Source organism: Staurois parvus, unplaced genomic scaffold, assembly GCF_062004578.1.
Source record: "Staurois parvus isolate SC_StPar_1 unplaced genomic scaffold, SC_StPar_1.0 ptg001747l, whole genome shotgun sequence".
NCBI lineage: Eukaryota > Metazoa > Chordata > Amphibia > Anura > Ranidae > Staurois > Staurois parvus.
In genome coordinates, this window is record NW_028319543.1 from 118,878 (window position 1) to 137,283 (window position 18,406).

The window sequence follows — 18,406 nt, forward strand, 5'->3', positions numbered from 1 at the left end:
TTCCTTCCACTGACACCAATGATGGAGCACTATTCCTCCCACTGATACCAATGATGGGGCACTATTCCTCCCACTGACACCAATGATGGGGCACTATTCCTCCCACTGATACCAATGATGGGGCACTATTCCTCCCACTGATACCAATGATGGGGCACTATTCCTCCCACTGACACCAATGATGGGGCACTATTCCTCCCACTGACACCAATGATGGGGCACTATTCCTCCCATTAAAACCAATGATGGGACACTATTCCTCCCACTGACACCAATGATGGGACACTATTCCTCCCACTGATACCAATGATGGGACACTATTCCTCCCACTTAAACTAATGATGGGGCACTATTCCTTCCACTGACACCAATGATGGGGCACTATTCCTCCCACTGACACCAATGATGGGGCACTATTCCTCCCACTGATACCAATGATGGGGCACTATTCCTCCCACCGACACCAATGATGGGGCACTATTCCTCTCACTTAAACTAATGATGGGGCACTATTCCTTCCACTGACACCAATGATGGGGCACACTATTCCTTCCACTGACACCAATGATGGGGCACTATTCTTTCCACTGACATCAATGATGGGGCAATATTCCTTCCACTGACACCAACAATGGGGCAGTATTCCTTCCACTAATGACAATGATGGGGCACTATTCCTCCCACTGACACTAATGATGGGACACTATTCCTTCCACTGATACCAATGATGGGGCACTATTCCTCCCACTGACACCAATGATGGAGCACTATTCCTCCCACTGATACCAATGATGGGGCACTATTCCTCCCACTGATACCAATGATGGGGCACTATTCCTCCCACTGACATCAATGATGGGGCACTATTCCTCCCACTGATACCAATGATCGGGCACTATTCCTCCCACTGACACCAATGATGGGGCACTATTCCTCCCACTGACACCAATGATGGGGCACTATTCCTCCCACTGATACCAATGATGGGGCACTATTCCTCCCACTGATACCAATGATGGGGCACTATTCCTCCCACTGACACCAATGATGGGGCACTATTCCTCCCACTGACACCAATGATGGGGCACTATTCCTCCCATTAAAACCAATGATGGGACACTATTCCTCCCACTGACACCAATGATGGGACACTATTCCTCCCACTGATACCAATGATGGGACACTATTCCTTCCACTGACACCAATGATGGGGCACTATTCCTCCCACTGACACCAATGATGGGGCACGATTCCTCCCACTGACACCAATGATGGGGCACGATTCCTCCCACTGACACCAATGATGAGGCACTATTCCTCCCACTGACACCAATGATGGGGCACAATTCCTTCCACTGACACCAATGATGGGGCACTATTCCTCCCACTGACACCAATGATGGGGCACTATTCCTCCCACTGACACCAATGATGGGGCACTATTCCTCCCACTGACACCAATGATGGGGCACAATTCCTCCCACTGACACCAATGATGGGGCACTATTCCTCCCACTGACACCAATGATGAGGCACTATTCTTCCCACTGACACCAATGATGGGGCACAATTCCTCCCACTGACACCAATGATGGGGCAGTATTCCTCCCACTGACACCAATGATGGGGCACTATTCCTCCCACTGACACCAATGATGGGGCACTATTCCTCCCACTGACACCAATGATGGGGCACTATTCCTCCCACTGACACCAATGATGGGGCACTATTCCCTCCACTGACACCAATGATGAGGCACTATTCTTCCCACTGACACCAATGATGGGGCACAATTCCTCCCACTGACACCAATGATGGGGCACTATTCCTCCCACTGACACCAATGATGAGGCACTATTCTTCCCACTGACACCAATGATGGGGCACAATTCCTTCCACTGACACCAATGATGGGGCACTATTCCTCCCACTGATACCAATGATGGGGCACTATTCCTCCCACTGACACCAATGATGGGGCACTATTCCTCCCATTAAAACCAATGATTGGGTATCGCTTACTTCCATTGATGGCATGACATTTTCTACACCCACCAGCCACAGTCTGACCCCCTTAAGCCTGAAGGACAGTAAAATGGTCCTTTGTTTAGATGGGGTGGAAACATCTGGCAGGTTTTCTTTAGCCCCTTGTCTACTAAGGTATGTTCATAAATGTCCTGGTATTCAAGGGCCTAAAACAAGCTGCAGCAATGGCTGAGAGCTTGGTATCATTGGTTTCATCCAGTTCTCTCCTTTCATATAAAAGTGATCTGGGTGGCTATAGAACCAAAAAGCGCTGCAGTCCCCCCCCCCCCCCCCCACCACCACCACCACACCATACCTCCTGCCATGGTTCCTGGGCTCTCCTGCTCCCTCAGGGGGCCCGGATCACAGTGTTGAGAGTGATCTCCTCTGAACACGGAAGTGCTAAGCTGTGAGCATTTCCAGGTTCAGGGCTGTCAATCTCCCATCTCAAATGCCGGGTAAAAAGACTTTGGGGATCTAATAGACCCCGGATGTCTCTGGAAAGAGAATCACCTGCCCAATGATATCACATAGGAGGCTACAGAATAGAAAGAAAGTCAAATGAAGAAGAAAAAAAAAAAGAAATTAAATTGTAAATTATGGTTAGGGTCCATCATTCACGGCCAAAACTTCTTATTTTTTAACATTTAACTTTTTTTTTCTCCATTCTAATTGTATAAAGTCACGATTCATTCAATGCCAGACTTCTATGGAAAAACAAAATTCTCCAAAATGCCTCGATGACTAATATGGTTGGATGGTGCAAATACCAACTTTTGTAAATTGATTCCAGTAATTTGAAACTCAAATATTTTTCTAGAAAAAAATGCAGATTATAACATGGGTGCAAAAAGTGTAAAAATGGCCCCAGTGGACAAATGGTTAGAGCCCTGACCACACTCGTACACTGGAGATCTAGTTGTGATCCGATCCCAATTAACCTTTGATTGTGTTGTTGGAGGAACTCCGCAAAAGTATACCCAACAAACTCCATGCAGATAGTTCTTTGATGGGAGGACAGAAATATGAAACAGTTGCCAAGTATTTATCACCATGCAGTCCTACTGGAAATATGTTGGGCTGGGGAGCCATCTCATAGGGGCTGCTTGTCCTCCAGAAGTATTGACCCACCATGGACCCATCCAGGGGCGGACTGACAACTCATGGGGCCCCCGGGCAATAGGGGATCATGGGGCCCCTGTGTCCTTGCCCAAACTCAAAAAAGCCCATGAAAAAGGTACCAGGGGCATCTCATGGGGGCCCCCTACTGACCCCGGGCCCTCGGGCAGTCCCTGAGATTCCAAATGGTCAGTCCACCCCTGGACCCATCTCTCCCCAACCAGTACAGGAGGGAAAGGATTGTTAGAAGCTAAATAACATGAGTGCAAAAAGTGTAAAAATGGCCCCAGTGGACAAATGGTTAGAGCCCTGACCACACTCGTACACTGGAGATCTAGTTGTGATCCGATCCCAATTAACCTTTGATTGTGTTGTTGGAGGAACTCCGCAAAAGTATACCCAACAAACTCCATGCAGATAGTTCTTTGATGGGAGGACAGAAATATGAAACAGTTGCCAAGTATTTATCACCATGCAGTCCTACTGGAAATATGTTGGGCTGGGGAGCCATCTCATAGGGGCTGCTTGTCCTCCAGAAGTATTGACCCACCATGGACCCATCCAGGGGCGGACTGACAACTCATGGGGCCCCCGGGCAATAGGGGATCATGGGGCCCCTGTGTCCTTGCCCAAACTCAAAAAAGCCCATGAAAAAGGTACCAGGGGCATCTCATGGGGGCCCCCTACTGACCCCGGGCCCTCGGGCAGTCCCTGAGATTCCAAATGGTCAGTCCACCCCTGGACCCATCTCTCCCCAACCAGTACAGGAGGGAAAGGATTGTTAGAAGCTAAATAACATGAGTGCAAAAAGTGTAAAAATGGCCCCAGTGGACAAATGGTTAGAGCCCTGACCACACTCTGGACACTGAAGATCTAGTTGTGATCCGATGCCAATTAACCTATGATTGTGTTGTTGGAGGAACTCTGCAAAAGTATACCCAACAAGCTCCATGCAGATATTTCTTTGCTGGGAAGACAGAAATATAAAACAGTTACCAAGTATGTATCACCATGTACTCCTACTGGAAATATGTTGGGCTGGGGAGCCATCTCATAGGGGCCGGTTGTCCTCCAGAGGTATTGACCCACCATGGACCCATCTCTCCCCAACCAGTACAGGAGGGAAAGCTAAATAAAGTTCTGGTAGGTTTTCTTCTTTTCGTAGCCCTTTACCACCCACCCCAGTGTCCCTTTAAAAGGGTTTGAATGCCTGGGGAAGGAGGGGCAGGAGATGAGAAGGACTGTCAATCATATGACCACTACGACATGCTCAGGGGTCAGTCCTGCAGGCTACCCATCATAAATGGGGACAGAGAGCTGTTGCTGATAGCTTGGTCTCTGTGGTGGGAGGGTGCAGTGAGCCCATTCTCGGCCCAGAAACATTGGCCATCCAGTGACGTGTATAAGCAGGTGCTTCCAAAAGGTTCAGTGTGTTTAACGTTTTTTTGCTTCCATGTCCATGCTCTGAGGTTAATGTAGAATTGTTTCACTTCGGTGTCCTTAGGTTGGGACCTGCTGAGCTGGTGGCTCTTGAGAAGGAAGGGTTAACACTTATGGACAGGTTTTCCCACTCTTTTCAGCAAGGTTACCACTCTCTGCAGGTCATACCATATAAAAAGGGTCTCAATAGTTCCATAAGAAGTCACCTAGACTGTCAGAATGTAGTTGTTCTTCTGCCAATCTGAGCCACCCCTTGAGGGGAGCCCAGCTGAGGTTCCCAGTGAGGTCTAGAACCTTTGGACTTATATAGACTTGCTCTACCTTAAGCTGGACCCTGATATGGATCGTTGCTATTTCTTGTGGATCTACTTGTGGTGTGGGTTTCCTGATGGTGACCACAGTGGACCATACCTGCCTAATGTGAGTTAACATTATTATTATTATTATTATACAGTATTTATAAAGCGCCGATCGTTCGCTCAGGGCTGTACATTACCAAGGGGGACAGAACATGTGACAGAACAACAATACAATGCAAAACATGAGGGGATCGAGGGCCCTGCTCCTTGGAGCTTACAATCTAGGAGGGAGGGGATGGTGGCACAGGAGGAGATAGCTGTGGGGGATGGAGTGGTAGGAAGAGTGGAGGAGGTCGGCAAGTTAGCAGGGGGTGGGGTAGGCTTCCCTGAAGAGATGGGTTTTCAGGGTGCGCCTAAAGGAGAAGAGAGTAGGTGATAATCTAATGGGTTGGGGCAGGGAGTTCCAGAGGATGGGTGACACCCTGGAGAAGTCCTGGAGGCGGGCATGGGAGGAGGAGACCAGGGAACTAGAGAGAAGGAGGTCTTGTGAGGAGCGGAGTGTGCATGTTGGATGGTACTTGGATATTAGGTCAGTGATGTAGTTCGGGGCAGTATGGTGGACGGCTTTGTATGTCAGTGTTAGGATTTTGAATTTGATCCGTTGCGCAATCGGAAGCCAGTGGAGGGATTGGCAGAGGGGGGGTGGAGGACACTGAGTGGAGACCAGTGGAGGGATTAGCAGAGGGGGGTGGCGGAAACGGAGCGGTTGGAAAGGTGAATGAGTCTGGCAGCCGTATTCAGGATCGACTGAAGCGGGGATAGCCAGCGGCGAGGCAGGCCAGTGAGGAGGGAGTTGCAGTAGTCCAGTCGTGATATGATGAGGGAGTGGATGAGCTGTTTAGTGGTTTCTGGGGTTAGGAACGTGCGGATTTTGGCGATGTTGCGGAGGTGGAGTCTGCATGTTGCGGAGGTGGAGTCTGCATGTTGCGGAGGTGGAGTCTGCATGTTGCGGAGGTGGAGTCTGCATGTTGCGGAGGTGGAGTCGCACGAGTTTGTTAAAGATTTACTTGGGGCTGGAAGGATAGGTTGGAGTCCAGAATGACACCAAGTACTCTGGCCTGCGGGGCGGGTTTGATGGTAGCATTGTTGGATGTGATGGAGAAGTCAGTGGGGGGTGGTGTCCGGGCTGGGGGAGGGAAGACAAGAAACTCAGTTTTGGAGAGGTTCAGTTTAAAGAAGTGGAGTGACATCAAGTCTGATATGTCGCTCAGTAGGTGTGTGATTCGGGCGGAGACCGAGGGGGTGAGGTGGGGGGTTGAGAGATAGATTTGTGTGTCGTCGGCATAGAGGTGGTAGTTGAAGCCGTGAGAGTGTATGAGTTGGCCACTTGTAATCCCCCTCTGAAGCCCATGTGACAGGGTGACAACGCAAGAGCACAAGTGGAGAAATGACTCAAAGCGTTGCCACAATTTAATAGGAAGTACCTGAAGAAGGACAGCCATGGTACAATTATTTTAATGCGAGCTGTGGATTTAAAAATATTAAAAATGAGATCTCAGTGATTGGGTTTACATCTAGTTTCATTAAAAATAAATATTGCTTATATCAATCATTTTAATTTTATAAAGTGATGACTCATTCAGTGGCAGACTTCTATGGAAAACCAAATCGGGTATTACCTTCTCCAAAATGCCTCGGTGACTAAGCTGATGGTGCAAATAGCAACTTCTGTAAAATGATTTCAGTAATTTGAAGTTAATCTCCGGGCAAAAATTAACCCTCCACTTTCTCCCCAACAACTGGCCTGCCCTTTTTTTTTCTTAGCTTGTAAAGCAAGATAAATCCATTAAATCCATTATATAATCTTGTAAATCCATTATCTAAGGCCCTCACCAGTGCCTGGATGCAGATTCTTGATGAGGTTGACTACTAACCTAGAGTTGGTGATGTCTCCTGACACTAAAGTTACTACTGCAGACATGTCTTCTGGATACCGAGAGGACTCCACTGGTGGACAGCCAATAGGAACAGTGCCTTGAAAAAGTCTTCCTTCCCCTTGAAATGTTCCCCATGTTGTCATGTTACAACCAAAACCGTCAATGTTTTTTATTGGGATTGGATGTGATAGACCGACACAAAGTGGCACATCATTGTGAAGTGGAAGGAAAATGAGAAATGGTTTCCAACATTTTTGACCAATAAATCTGTAAAAAGTGTGGCGGCATTTGTATTCAGCCCCCCAGAGTCAATACTTTGTAGGACCCCCTTTGGCTGCAATTCCAGCTGTAAGTCTATTTGGGGATGTCTCTTTGCACATCTAGAGAGGGACATTTCTGCCCGTTCTTCTTTGCAGAATTGCTTAAGCTCCGTCAGATTGGATGGAGAGCGTCTGGGAACAGCAATTTTCAGGTCTGGCCACAGATTCTCCATTGGATTTGGGTCTGGACTGTGACTGGGCCATTCTAACACATGAATATGCTTTGATCTGAACCATTCCATTGTAGCTCTGGCTGGATGTTTCGGGTCGTTGTCCTGCTGGAAGGGGAACCTCCTCCCCGGTCTCAAGTCTTCTATAGAGTCTAACAGGTTTTCCTCTAAGATTGCCCTGTATTTGGCTCCATCCATCTTTCCATCAACTCTGACCAGCTTCCCTGTCCCTGCTGGAGAAAAGCATCCCCACAACATGATGCTGCCACCACCATGTTTCACAGTGGGGATGGTGTGTTCAGGGGGGATGGGTAGTGTTAGTTTTCCTCCACACATAGCGTTTTTCTTTTAGGCCAAAAAGTTCCATTTTGGTCTCATCTGACCAGAGCCCCTTCTTCCACATGTTTGCTGTGTCCGCAACATGGCATCTCGCAAACTGAATACGGGACTTCTTATGGCTTTCTTCCAACAATGGCTTTCTTCTTGTCCCTCTTCCATAAAGGCCAGATTTGTGGAGCGCACGACTAATAGTTGTCCTGAGGACAGATTCTCCCATCTGAGCTGTGGATTTCTGCAGCTCCTCCAGAGTTCCCATGGGCCTCTTGGCTGCTTCTCTGATGAATGCTCTCCTTGCCCGGCCTGTCAGTTTAGGTGGACGGCCATGTCTTGGTAGGTTTGCAGTTGTGCCATACACTTTCCATTTTCGGATGATAGATTGAACAGTGCTCCATGAGATGGTCAAACCTTGGAACAACTGGAACATCGACCACAGCTTTAGGTGAGTAAAAATAGACTCTCTTTTTTTTGGTATGCCAGTGATCAGTTATAGGGGGATGGGGAGGGACAGAGATCTGATTTAATGTGAATCCAAACCCAAAACCAAAAATGTAATATATTGCAGCTTCCTAGTCCTTGGTGCGGTGTCTTCATTCTTTCAGTTTTTTTCCCCTTTATGTTCACCTGGTAAACCTGCAGATAACACACTTCCTGTCCCTGGGTGACTACCTTACTCATCCTCTGTATCTATGGAGGGAGCAATGGTTGTCACCCTAGGTTGCTCTCTTGATATGGACTGCAAATATTGCTGTAGTTCTTCATTTCCATTTCATGGGGGGGTTCTCCTGGTCCTGTTTCTGTCTCCTGCTCCGGAGCCAAGCTGTTCCAGCATCCTGTGCCGAGGACTGTGACTACCAGCTCTACCCACTTACAGAATGGACATCACCAACCAGCTACTACGGCACTCCTTGCCCTTACACTGTCTGTTTCCACCTTCAGGAGTGTTGGGCAAGAGGTGCAAGAGAGGCTTCTGCAACATTCCAGTCTTCACCAGGTACGTGATAAATAGTCCCATTACTGGTTTTCTATGCATATCCCAAAAACAGAAGGTATTCGTGTCTAGTTCAATAACCTATCCTACACCGCATGCAGCCTCATGTCTAGTTCCATAACCTATCCTACACCGCATGCAGCCTCATGTCTAGTTCCATAACCTATCCTACACCGCATGCAGCCTCATGTCTAGTTCCATAACCTATCCTACACCACATGCAACCTCAAGTCTAGTTCCATAACCTATCCTACACCGCATGCAGCCTCATGTCTAGTTCCATAACCTATCCTACACCACATGCAGCCTCATGTCTAGTTCCATAACCTATCCTACACCACATGCAGCCTTTTTAGGTGTTTGTTTTGCCCGTCATCACTTGTATGGTTATACTGACTCAGTGGGTCTCGAGCCCTACTCCATAGAAGTCATGTCTAGTTCCATATCCTATCCTACACCGCATGCAGCCTCATGTCTAGTTCCATAACCTATCCTACACCGCATGCAGCCTCATGTCTAGTTCCATAACCTATCCTGCACCGCATGCAGCCTCATGTCTAGTTCCATAACCTATCCTGCACCGCATGCAGCCTCATGTCTAGTTCCATAACCTATCCTACACCACATGCAGCCTTTTTAGGTGTTTGTTTTGCCCGTCATCACTTGTATGGTTATACTGACTCAGTGGGTCTCGAGCCCTACTCCATAGAAGTCATGGTTTCCATAAAGTGCACTGATGGTGGCCAAAAAATCCTGAAACAGCTGCATGTAGTTTATTTAGGACTTTGCTGGTACCAACATGGCACCATACTACCACATGTATGGCCCCATGCAGTGGCGCCAAGAAAGGAAAATTATGATAAGTATTTGATGCAATTTTCCTGACACCAACATGGCAGCATACCAGTGGTAGTATGTTGCCATAGATTGGTGCCAAGAAAGGAAAAGTATGGCGAGTATTTGATACAATTTTCCATTTCCCTGGTGCCGACATGGCAGTAAACATGTGATAGTATGTTGCCATAGACTGGTGCCAGGGAAGGAAAGTATGGTACGTATTTGATACAATTTTCCTTTATCAATGCCGATGTTTCTGGATGTACATCTGGCCAATTGGGTGACAAGCAATGAAATGAGGACCAATAATCTCAATTTTGGCACGTGTGATGGTAATGAGACACGTGAATACCTTTTGTTTTAAGAAAACTCTACTGTGCTACACGTGGTAGAGAAATGAGAGGGTTTGTGGTCATTGGCACGGCAGGCATAAAAAGGAACCAAAGTTTCAGAAGAAATGGCAGGAAGTGTGTGAGGTGTGCGGAATTTACAAAGAAAAGTGAACTCTACATTAATATCACTATAAAGTTGTCACGTACCCAACAAGAACAAGAACAGGGCACCCAATGGTAAGCCAACAGACCCGATCGAGGCTTGCAATGACTAACAATGGAAGGAGAGATTTGCATCAACAAAATTTCAGAAACAAGTGTTAGGGTGAGTCATAGGAGCTTTTCCCGACAAGAGAGCCCCCACCTACCACCGCTCAACCTCTAAAAGAAAAACATCTGCATTGACTTCCAAAATGAGATGAAGAAAGGAAAATTCAGCACACCCATCCATCATGCAACCAAGTATGGGGCTACATGGTCTCTGCCAAAGCAGAGGATCTCCATTTTGAGATGTCCTAATAATGGATTGCTCCCTCTACTGGCGGGATGATGAGGAATTCTAGAAGAGATGGCATTTTTCTATCTTGACCACCTTGGTTCACCTATGCAACCTACAGTTTTGGGGTGCACAATATTACCGTACAATACTTTTGTAATAATACACATGCAATAAACAAATGAGCTGAATACCCATAGGGGTTTATTTACTAAAGCTGGAGAGTCCAAAATCAGACTCCCTTCTGCATAGAAACCAATCAGCTTCCAGGTTTCATTGCCAAAGCTTCATTGAACAAGCTGAGGTTAGAAGCTGATTGGTTTCTATGCAGAAGGGAGTCTGATTTTGGACTCTCCAGCTTTAGTAAATAAACCCCATAGAGTCTGTACCTGTGTCTAAAACATGATCCTTTTTTGTATCTTTTTGCACTAGCATTAAAAATGAACTGAAATTCCTCCAGTATGCAGCTAGGTTGAGTCATGTGAGCTTATCCCACTGAAATAATGCCTTCAAAAATATATTGCAGACTTCCAAAATTAGAGGGAGAAAGGGAAATTCTGCATATATATCACATGACTGGTCACATGGTCTCTGCCAATGCAGAGGATCTGCTGGGTCTGTTTCAAGGTGCCTAAATTGGGGGTTGCTCCCTCTACTGGTGGTCTTCATGACTAGCTCTAGGAGCAGTAGCATGTTTCCATCCTGAGCACCTTGGCACTCATGGGACCTACCCTGTTCCATCAGGGGCCCCCGTGACCATATGGGTATCCTGGGCATGATGTATGAATTCAACCCAACAGCAATAACACAAAATTGAAATACTGTTTCCTGTTGGGTTGAGGCTTTCAGAATTTGCTGGAAGCACCTTCATCATGATGAAAGGAGGGGGTGTGCTGCAACACACCGACAGCAATCCATGGTGTCAGAGGCCAGGAAATGGCTGATGTACCAACAGGAAACCAACCCTGCACATGACCCATACACAGCATCGTTCAGGCACCGATGAACAAAAAGAGTCAATGGGGGGGATTTACTAAAACGTGAGCTCTCAGAATCTGGGGCAGCTGTGCATGGCAGCCAATCAGCTTCTCACATCAGCTCGTTCAATGAAGCTTTGAGAATAAAACCTGGAAGCTGATTGGTTTCTATGCAGAGGTGCACCAGATTCTGTCTGCTCCAGTTTTAGTAAATCTCCCCCCATGTTACTTGCCGGTGCTAGACTATTTGGTGCACCCCCCCAAAAAAAAGAAAACTTCACCTATAGTTCTAATTCCCCCCCCCCCCCAAGCAAACATCCTCTTTCCTCTTGAATTTTCAACCCTAGCACAAATCCTCTCCCTCAAATCCCCCCCCAGTGTAAATCCTCCCAATCCTACCTCCGAGCACAACCCTATCTAAGTTACCCTTCCTCCCCACCCAAATCTTCCCTCCTAGCACAAATCCCCCCCCCCCCTCCTAGCACATCTGCTCCTAGTACAATCCCCCCCCCGCAAATCCCCCCTCCTAGCACACCCCTTTATTCCCCCCTCCTACCACAAATCCCCCCAATCCTCCCTTCTGGCACAACCCCCTGACCAATGCCATCTCCTGGCAGAAAATCCCGCAATCTCCCCTCCTAACACACATCCCCCCAATCCTATCACCTAACACAACCCCCCCCAATCCCTTTTCCTAACACAGATACCCCCAAACCCCTCTCCTACCATCACTCCTCTTCCTTTAATCCCTCCACTTAGGACAAACTCCCTCAAATCCCTCCTCTAGCTAAACCCCCTCCGAATTACCCTTCCCAGCATAGGAAGGGACCTCTCAGACAGAAGCTGCTGCCCAATGCTTGATGTAAACCACCAAAGAAATACAACTTTGAGCACAACTGTATATATTATTATTATTATTATTATTATACAGTATTTATATAGCGCCAAAAGGTTTGCTCAGCGCTGTACATTGTAGTGGGGGACAGAACATGAGACAAGACAGTAACAATACAATAAATGAGGGGATTGAGGGCCCTGCTCCTTGGAGCTTACAATCTAGGAGGGAGGGGATAGTGGTACAGGAGGAAGAGGCTGTGGGGGATGGAGTGGTAGGAGGAGGGTGGGGTAGGCTTCCCTGAAGAGATGGGTTTTCAGGGTGCGCCTAAAGGTGAGGAGGGTAGGCGACAGTCTGATGGATTGGGGTAGTGAGTTCCAGAGGGTGGGGGAAGACCTGGAGAAGTCCTGCAGTCAGCGTGGGAGGAGGAGACCAGGGAGCTGGAGAGTAGGAGGTCCTGTGAGGAGCGAAGGGCACGGGTAGGGTGGTATTTGGGTATCAGGTCTGTGTTAGTAGTTTGAATTGAATGCGTTGGGCAATCGGGAGCCAGTGAAGGGAATATATATATATACTGGATTTCCCTTTTAGTACTCGTGGTCTTGACCATGGTGACCCTGAGCACATCTGGATCATTGATGTGACTTGTTGGTGGAACACTCGGCTATATACACCCTCCCATGCCAGGCGCAGATAGAACACAAGTCCCATTACCTTGTTACGCAGGTCTTTTGACAGTTCTTTTCTACTCCCCGTGGCTCAGTATCTAGCCTGCTCAGTGCATCCACAGGAGAGCAAACTCATTGACTATTTACACACAGAAATTGCAATTTAAAAAGCCACAGATGTGGGAAATGAACCTTTAATTGCCATTGTACCCCGTGTGTGTATCCATATAGCACAACTGTATCTATATATATATATATATATACTGGATTTCCCTATTAGTACTTGTGGTCTTGACTTGGGTGACCTTGAGCACATCTGGATCATTCATGTGGCGTGTTGGTGGGGGGGCTGTTAGTAGAAGTGCTGACCAGCTCTGGCAAGTGACGAGAGAGGCGGTTGCGCATGTGCAATCTTGATTGAAATAAGCAGGACTGGTAGATCGGAGAACACTCGGCTACATACACCCTCCCATGCCAGGCGCAGACAGAACACAAGTCCCATTACCTTGTTACGCAGGTTTTTTGACAGTTCTTTTCTGCTCCCCATGGCTCAGTATCCAGCCTGCTCAGTGCATCCACAGGAGAGCTAACGAACTCCTTGACTATTTACAAACAGAAATTGCAATTTAAAAAGCCACAGATGTGGGAAATTAACCTTTTCTGCTCCCCATGGCTCAGTATCCAGCCTGCTCAGTGCATCCACAGGAGAACTAACAAACTCATTGACTATTTACACACAGAAATTGCAATTTAAAAAGCCACAAACGTGGGAAATGAACCTTTAACTGCCATTGTACCCTGTGCGTGTCTATATATATATATACTGGATTTCCCTTTTAGTACTTGTGGTCTTGACTTGGGTGACCTTGAGCACATCTGGATCATTGATGTGACGTGTTGGTGGGGGGGGGGGGGGGTGTTAGTGGAAGTGATGAGCATCTCTGACAAGTGACGAGAGAGGCGGTTGCACACGTGCAATCTTGGTGAATGTTGAAATAAATAGGGCTGGTAGATTGGAGATCACTCGGCTACATACTCCCTCCCATGCCAGGCACTCAGCACTCACAGACAGAACTCACAGCACTCAGTACTCACAGCACTCAGCACTCACAGACAGAACTCACAGCACTCAGCACTCACACAGACAGACAGACACAACCCAGGAGGACTTTTTCTGCAAGACATCCAAGCTTTACACTTCTCTGCAAATACTAGAGAAGATTGGGAACCATCTGGACCGCACGGCACGGGACTGTACAGCACAGCACAGGACGGGACTTGCCGCCACATTTTACTGGATTCTTCTGCGAGATCCTGAGTTAACCCTCCGAGGGCAGCCACTGGCACGATGGAACCCAAAAAGGTACACGCCGTACTTCTGACTCTCATGACAGAACGTTTTAAAGCCAATTAGGGCCACGGCATGCTGCCGAACCGCATGGCAGGGCGACCGCAAAGACCGGCGTGGCTCATTTATTCGTTGTTACATTTTAAATGAAGCTGGACGCGTTCACTTTTATTTCGTTTTTTTTTTGTCGTGGGCCAGATCCGGACTATTGCAAGATTTTATCTGGCCCTCTGATGTTAAAAGGGGGGGGGGGGGCTCTGATGGGGATTCTGACTTAAGGGGGGATTCTGATAGGGATCCTGATGCAGGGGGGGCTTTGATGGTGATGATGTAAGGGGAGACTCTTGATGGGAATCTTGGTGTAAGGGGTGACTCTGTTGGTGACCCTGGTGTTAGGGGAGACTGACCCTTATGCAAGGTGGACTGTAATGGTGACCCTGATATCTGGGGGACTCTGTTGGGAACCCTGATATAAGGGGGGGGGGGCTTATGGTAGGGGAGACTCTGATGTAAGGTGGACTGTAATGGACATTCTTCCCACTGACACCAATGTAAAGGGCATTCTTCCCACTGACCCCCAATGTAAGGGACATTCTTCCCACTGATCACCAATGTAAGGGACATTCTTCCCACTGACCCCCAATGTAAGGAACATTCTTCCCACTGACCCCCAATGTAAGGGACATTCTTCCCACTGACCACCAATGTAAGGGGCATTCTTCTCACTGACCCTCAATGTAAGGGACATTCTTCCCACTGACCACCAATGTAAGGGACATTCTTCCCACTGACCCCCAATGTAAGGGACATTCTTCCCACTGATCACCAATGTAAGGGACATTCTTCCCACTGACCCCCAATGTAAGGAACATTCTTCCCACTGACCCCCAATGTAAGGGACATTCTTCCCACTGACCACCAATGTAAGGGGCATTCTTCTCACTGACCCTCAATGTAAGGGACATTCTTCCCACTGACCACCAATGTAAAGGGCATTCTTCCCACTGACCCCCAATGTAAGGGACATTCTTCCCACTGATCACCAATGTAAGGGACATTCTTCCCACTGACCCCCAATGTAAGGAACATTCTTCCCACTGACCCCCAATGTAAGGGACATTCTTCCCACTGACCACCAATGTAAGGGACATTCTTCCCACTGACCACCAATGTAAGGGGCATTCTTCCCACTGACCCTCAATGTAAGGGACATTCTTCTCACTGACCCCCAATGTAAGGGACATTCTTCCCACTGACCCCCAATGTAAGGGATATTCTTCCCACTGACCACCAATGTAAGGGACATTCTTCCCACTGACCATCAATGTAAGGGACATTCTTCCCACTGACCACCAATGTAAGGGACATTCTTCCCACTGATCACCAATGTAAGGGACATTCTTCCCACTGATCACCAATGTAAGGGACATTCTTCTCACTGATCACCAATGTAAGGGACATTCTTCCCACTGATCACCAATGTAAGGGACATTCTTCCCACTGACCACCAATGTAAGGGACATTCTTCCCACTGACCACCAATGTAAGGGGCATTCTTCCCACTGACCACCAATGTAAGGGGCATTATTCCCACTGACTCCCAATGTAAGGGACATTCTTCCCACTGATTACCAATGTAAGGGACATTCTTCCCACTGATCACCAATGTAAGGGACATTCTTCCCACTGACCACCAATGTAAGGGACATTCTTCCCACTGACCACCAATGTAAGGGACATTCTTCCCACTGACCACCAATGTAAGGGACATTCTTCCCACTGACCACCAATGTAAGGGGCATTATTCCCACTGACCACCAATGCAAGGGACATTCTTCCCATTGACCACCAATGTAAGGGACATTCTTCCCACTGACCCCCAATGTACGGGACATTCTTCCCACTGATCACCAATGCAAGGGACATTCTTCCCATTTACCACCAATGTAAGGGACATTCTTCCCACTGACCCCCAATGTAAGGGACATTCTTCCCACTGACCACCAATGTAAGGGGCATTCTTCCCACTGATCACCAATGTAAGGGGCATTCTTCCCATTGTCCCCCAATGTAAGGGACATTCTTCCCACTGACCCCCAATCTAAGGAGCATTCTTCCCACTGACCCCCAATGTAAGGGGCATTCTTCCCACTGTCCCCCAATGTAAGGGACATTCTTCCCACTGACCCCCAATGTAAGGGACATTCTTCCCACTGACCCCCAATATAAGGGACATTCTTCCCATTGATCATCAATGTAAGGAGCATTCTTCGCACTGACCACCAATGTAAGGGACGTTTTTCCCACTGACCCCCCAATGTAAGGGACATTCTTCCCACTGATCACCACTGTAAGGGACATTCTTCCCACGGACCACCAATGTAAGGAACATTCTTCCCACTGACCACCAATGTAAGGGGCATTCTTCCCACTGTCCCCCAATGTAAGGGACATTCTTCCCACTGTCCCCCAATGTAAGGGACATTCTTCCCACTGATCACCAATGTAAGGGACATTTTTCCCACTGACCCCCAATGTAAGGGACATTCTTCCCACTGTCCCCCAATGTAAGGGACATTCTTCCCACTGATCACCAATGTAAGGGACATTCTTCCCACTGTCCCCCAATGTAAGGGACATTCTTCCCACTGTCCCCCAATGTAAGGGACATTCTTCCCACTGATCACCAATGTAAGGGACATTTTTCCCACTGACTCCCAATCTAAGGAGCATTCTTCCCACTGATCACCAATGTAAGGGACGTTTTTCCCACTGATCACCAACATAAGGGACATTCTTCCCACTGACCCCCAATGTAAGGGACATTCTTCCCACTGACCCCCAATGTAAGGGACATTCTTCCCACTGATCACCAATGTAAGGGACATTTTTCCCACTGACCCCCAATGTAAGGGACATTCTTCCCACTGACCCCCAATGTAAGGGACATTCTTCTCACTGACCACCAATGTAAGGAACATTCTGGCAATGACCACCATACCATCCCCCATGCTGTGTACGAGGGTTATACTGTCTACAGTTTCACTTCAAAGTGGTCAGCAACTGAGACATCCCGTGACAGTCACAGGATGAGAGAAGTTATTTATCACAAGGTCCACTCATGTGTGTATCAGGAGCACTAATCAAAGACTTCTGAAGGAATGGAATCCGAGTGACAGGTCCTCTTTGTTGTTTAGGAATGAAAGCCAACACATTTCAGGGGTCCTTCATCAGGGCTCACCTTGTGGAAACACTTGTATTGGTTTTGGGGTTCTGCAGTGAATGTCGTGAAGAACTCACAGAAATATATTTGAGGACCAATAGGGAGCTTGTATATACAATATGGGCAGCATTAGCAACTCGGCCAAGTGATTGCATGCAAGGGGTCCTGGGATCAATTCCCACCAATTCCCTCCTGTGTAGGGTTTGGAAGGTGAACTGGCAGCTACCCCCAAAACTGGGTAGCAAGCACTCCCTATGTGTAGCTAGCAGTGCATTAGATTGTCAGCTCCTTTGCACTGATGTAACATTGTCGGTGTCAGGGCTTCATAAATGAGTAATAGAAGGTAAATACGGGTGACAATGGGGCATGTAGCAAGGTTCTCGTTGGTTCCAGAAACATGCCCATGCTGCTAATGGCAACACTTGGAAGGTTGTGAACAAAACAAATATTTAATTGTAATCCTAATAGACTTTCAGATTCTTCGCCAAAATTCTCAACGCCAGCAAGAGCTGAAATGTACACCTACAGCTCCACCTACTGGTGGGAATGCATTTTATGAACCTGCGTGATTGCTGTTGAAATGATTGGACTGGTGACAGGGTCTCTTTAACAGCTTCTGTTCTGCTCTTCTAATAGTTCAGTCCATCCATGGACATTGCTGTAGATTGTAGGTCAAAGTCTATGCAGACAGACACTATGTTGCCGAAAAGTATTGGGTCGCCAGCCTTTCCACACGCATGACCTTTAATGTCCCCCCAGTCTTAGTCCGTAGGGTTCAGTATTGAGTTGGCCCCGCCCTTTCCACACGCATGACCTTTAATGTCCCCCCAGTCTTAGTCCGTAGGGTTCAGTATTGAGTTGGCCCCGCCCTTTCCACACACATGACCCTTAATGGCCTCCCAGTCTTAGTCCGTAGGGTTCAATATTGAGTTGGCCCCGCCCTTTCCACACACATGACCTTTAATGTCCCCCCAGTCTTAGTCCGTAGGGTTCAGTATTGAGTTGGCCCCGCCCTTTCCACACACATGACCTTTAATGGCCCCCCAGTCTTAGTC

At 47.7% G+C, this 18,406-nt stretch overlaps 1 protein-coding gene across 1 annotated transcript in view; it reads left to right on the forward strand.

Annotated features, from left to right (window-relative positions):
• Positions 1–13,821: 13,821 nt before the first annotated feature.
• Positions 13,822–18,406, forward strand: part of LOC149434522 (solute carrier family 2, facilitated glucose transporter member 3-like) — a 28,044-nt gene continuing 23,459 nt past the window's right edge. Inside the window, exon 1 of the mRNA XM_089663683.1 lies at positions 13,822–14,143. Within this exon, the coding sequence (XP_089519809.1) occupies positions 14,129–14,143 (15 nt within the window). The 5' untranslated portion in view covers positions 13,822–14,128. The remainder of the gene's footprint in view (positions 14,144–18,406) is intronic.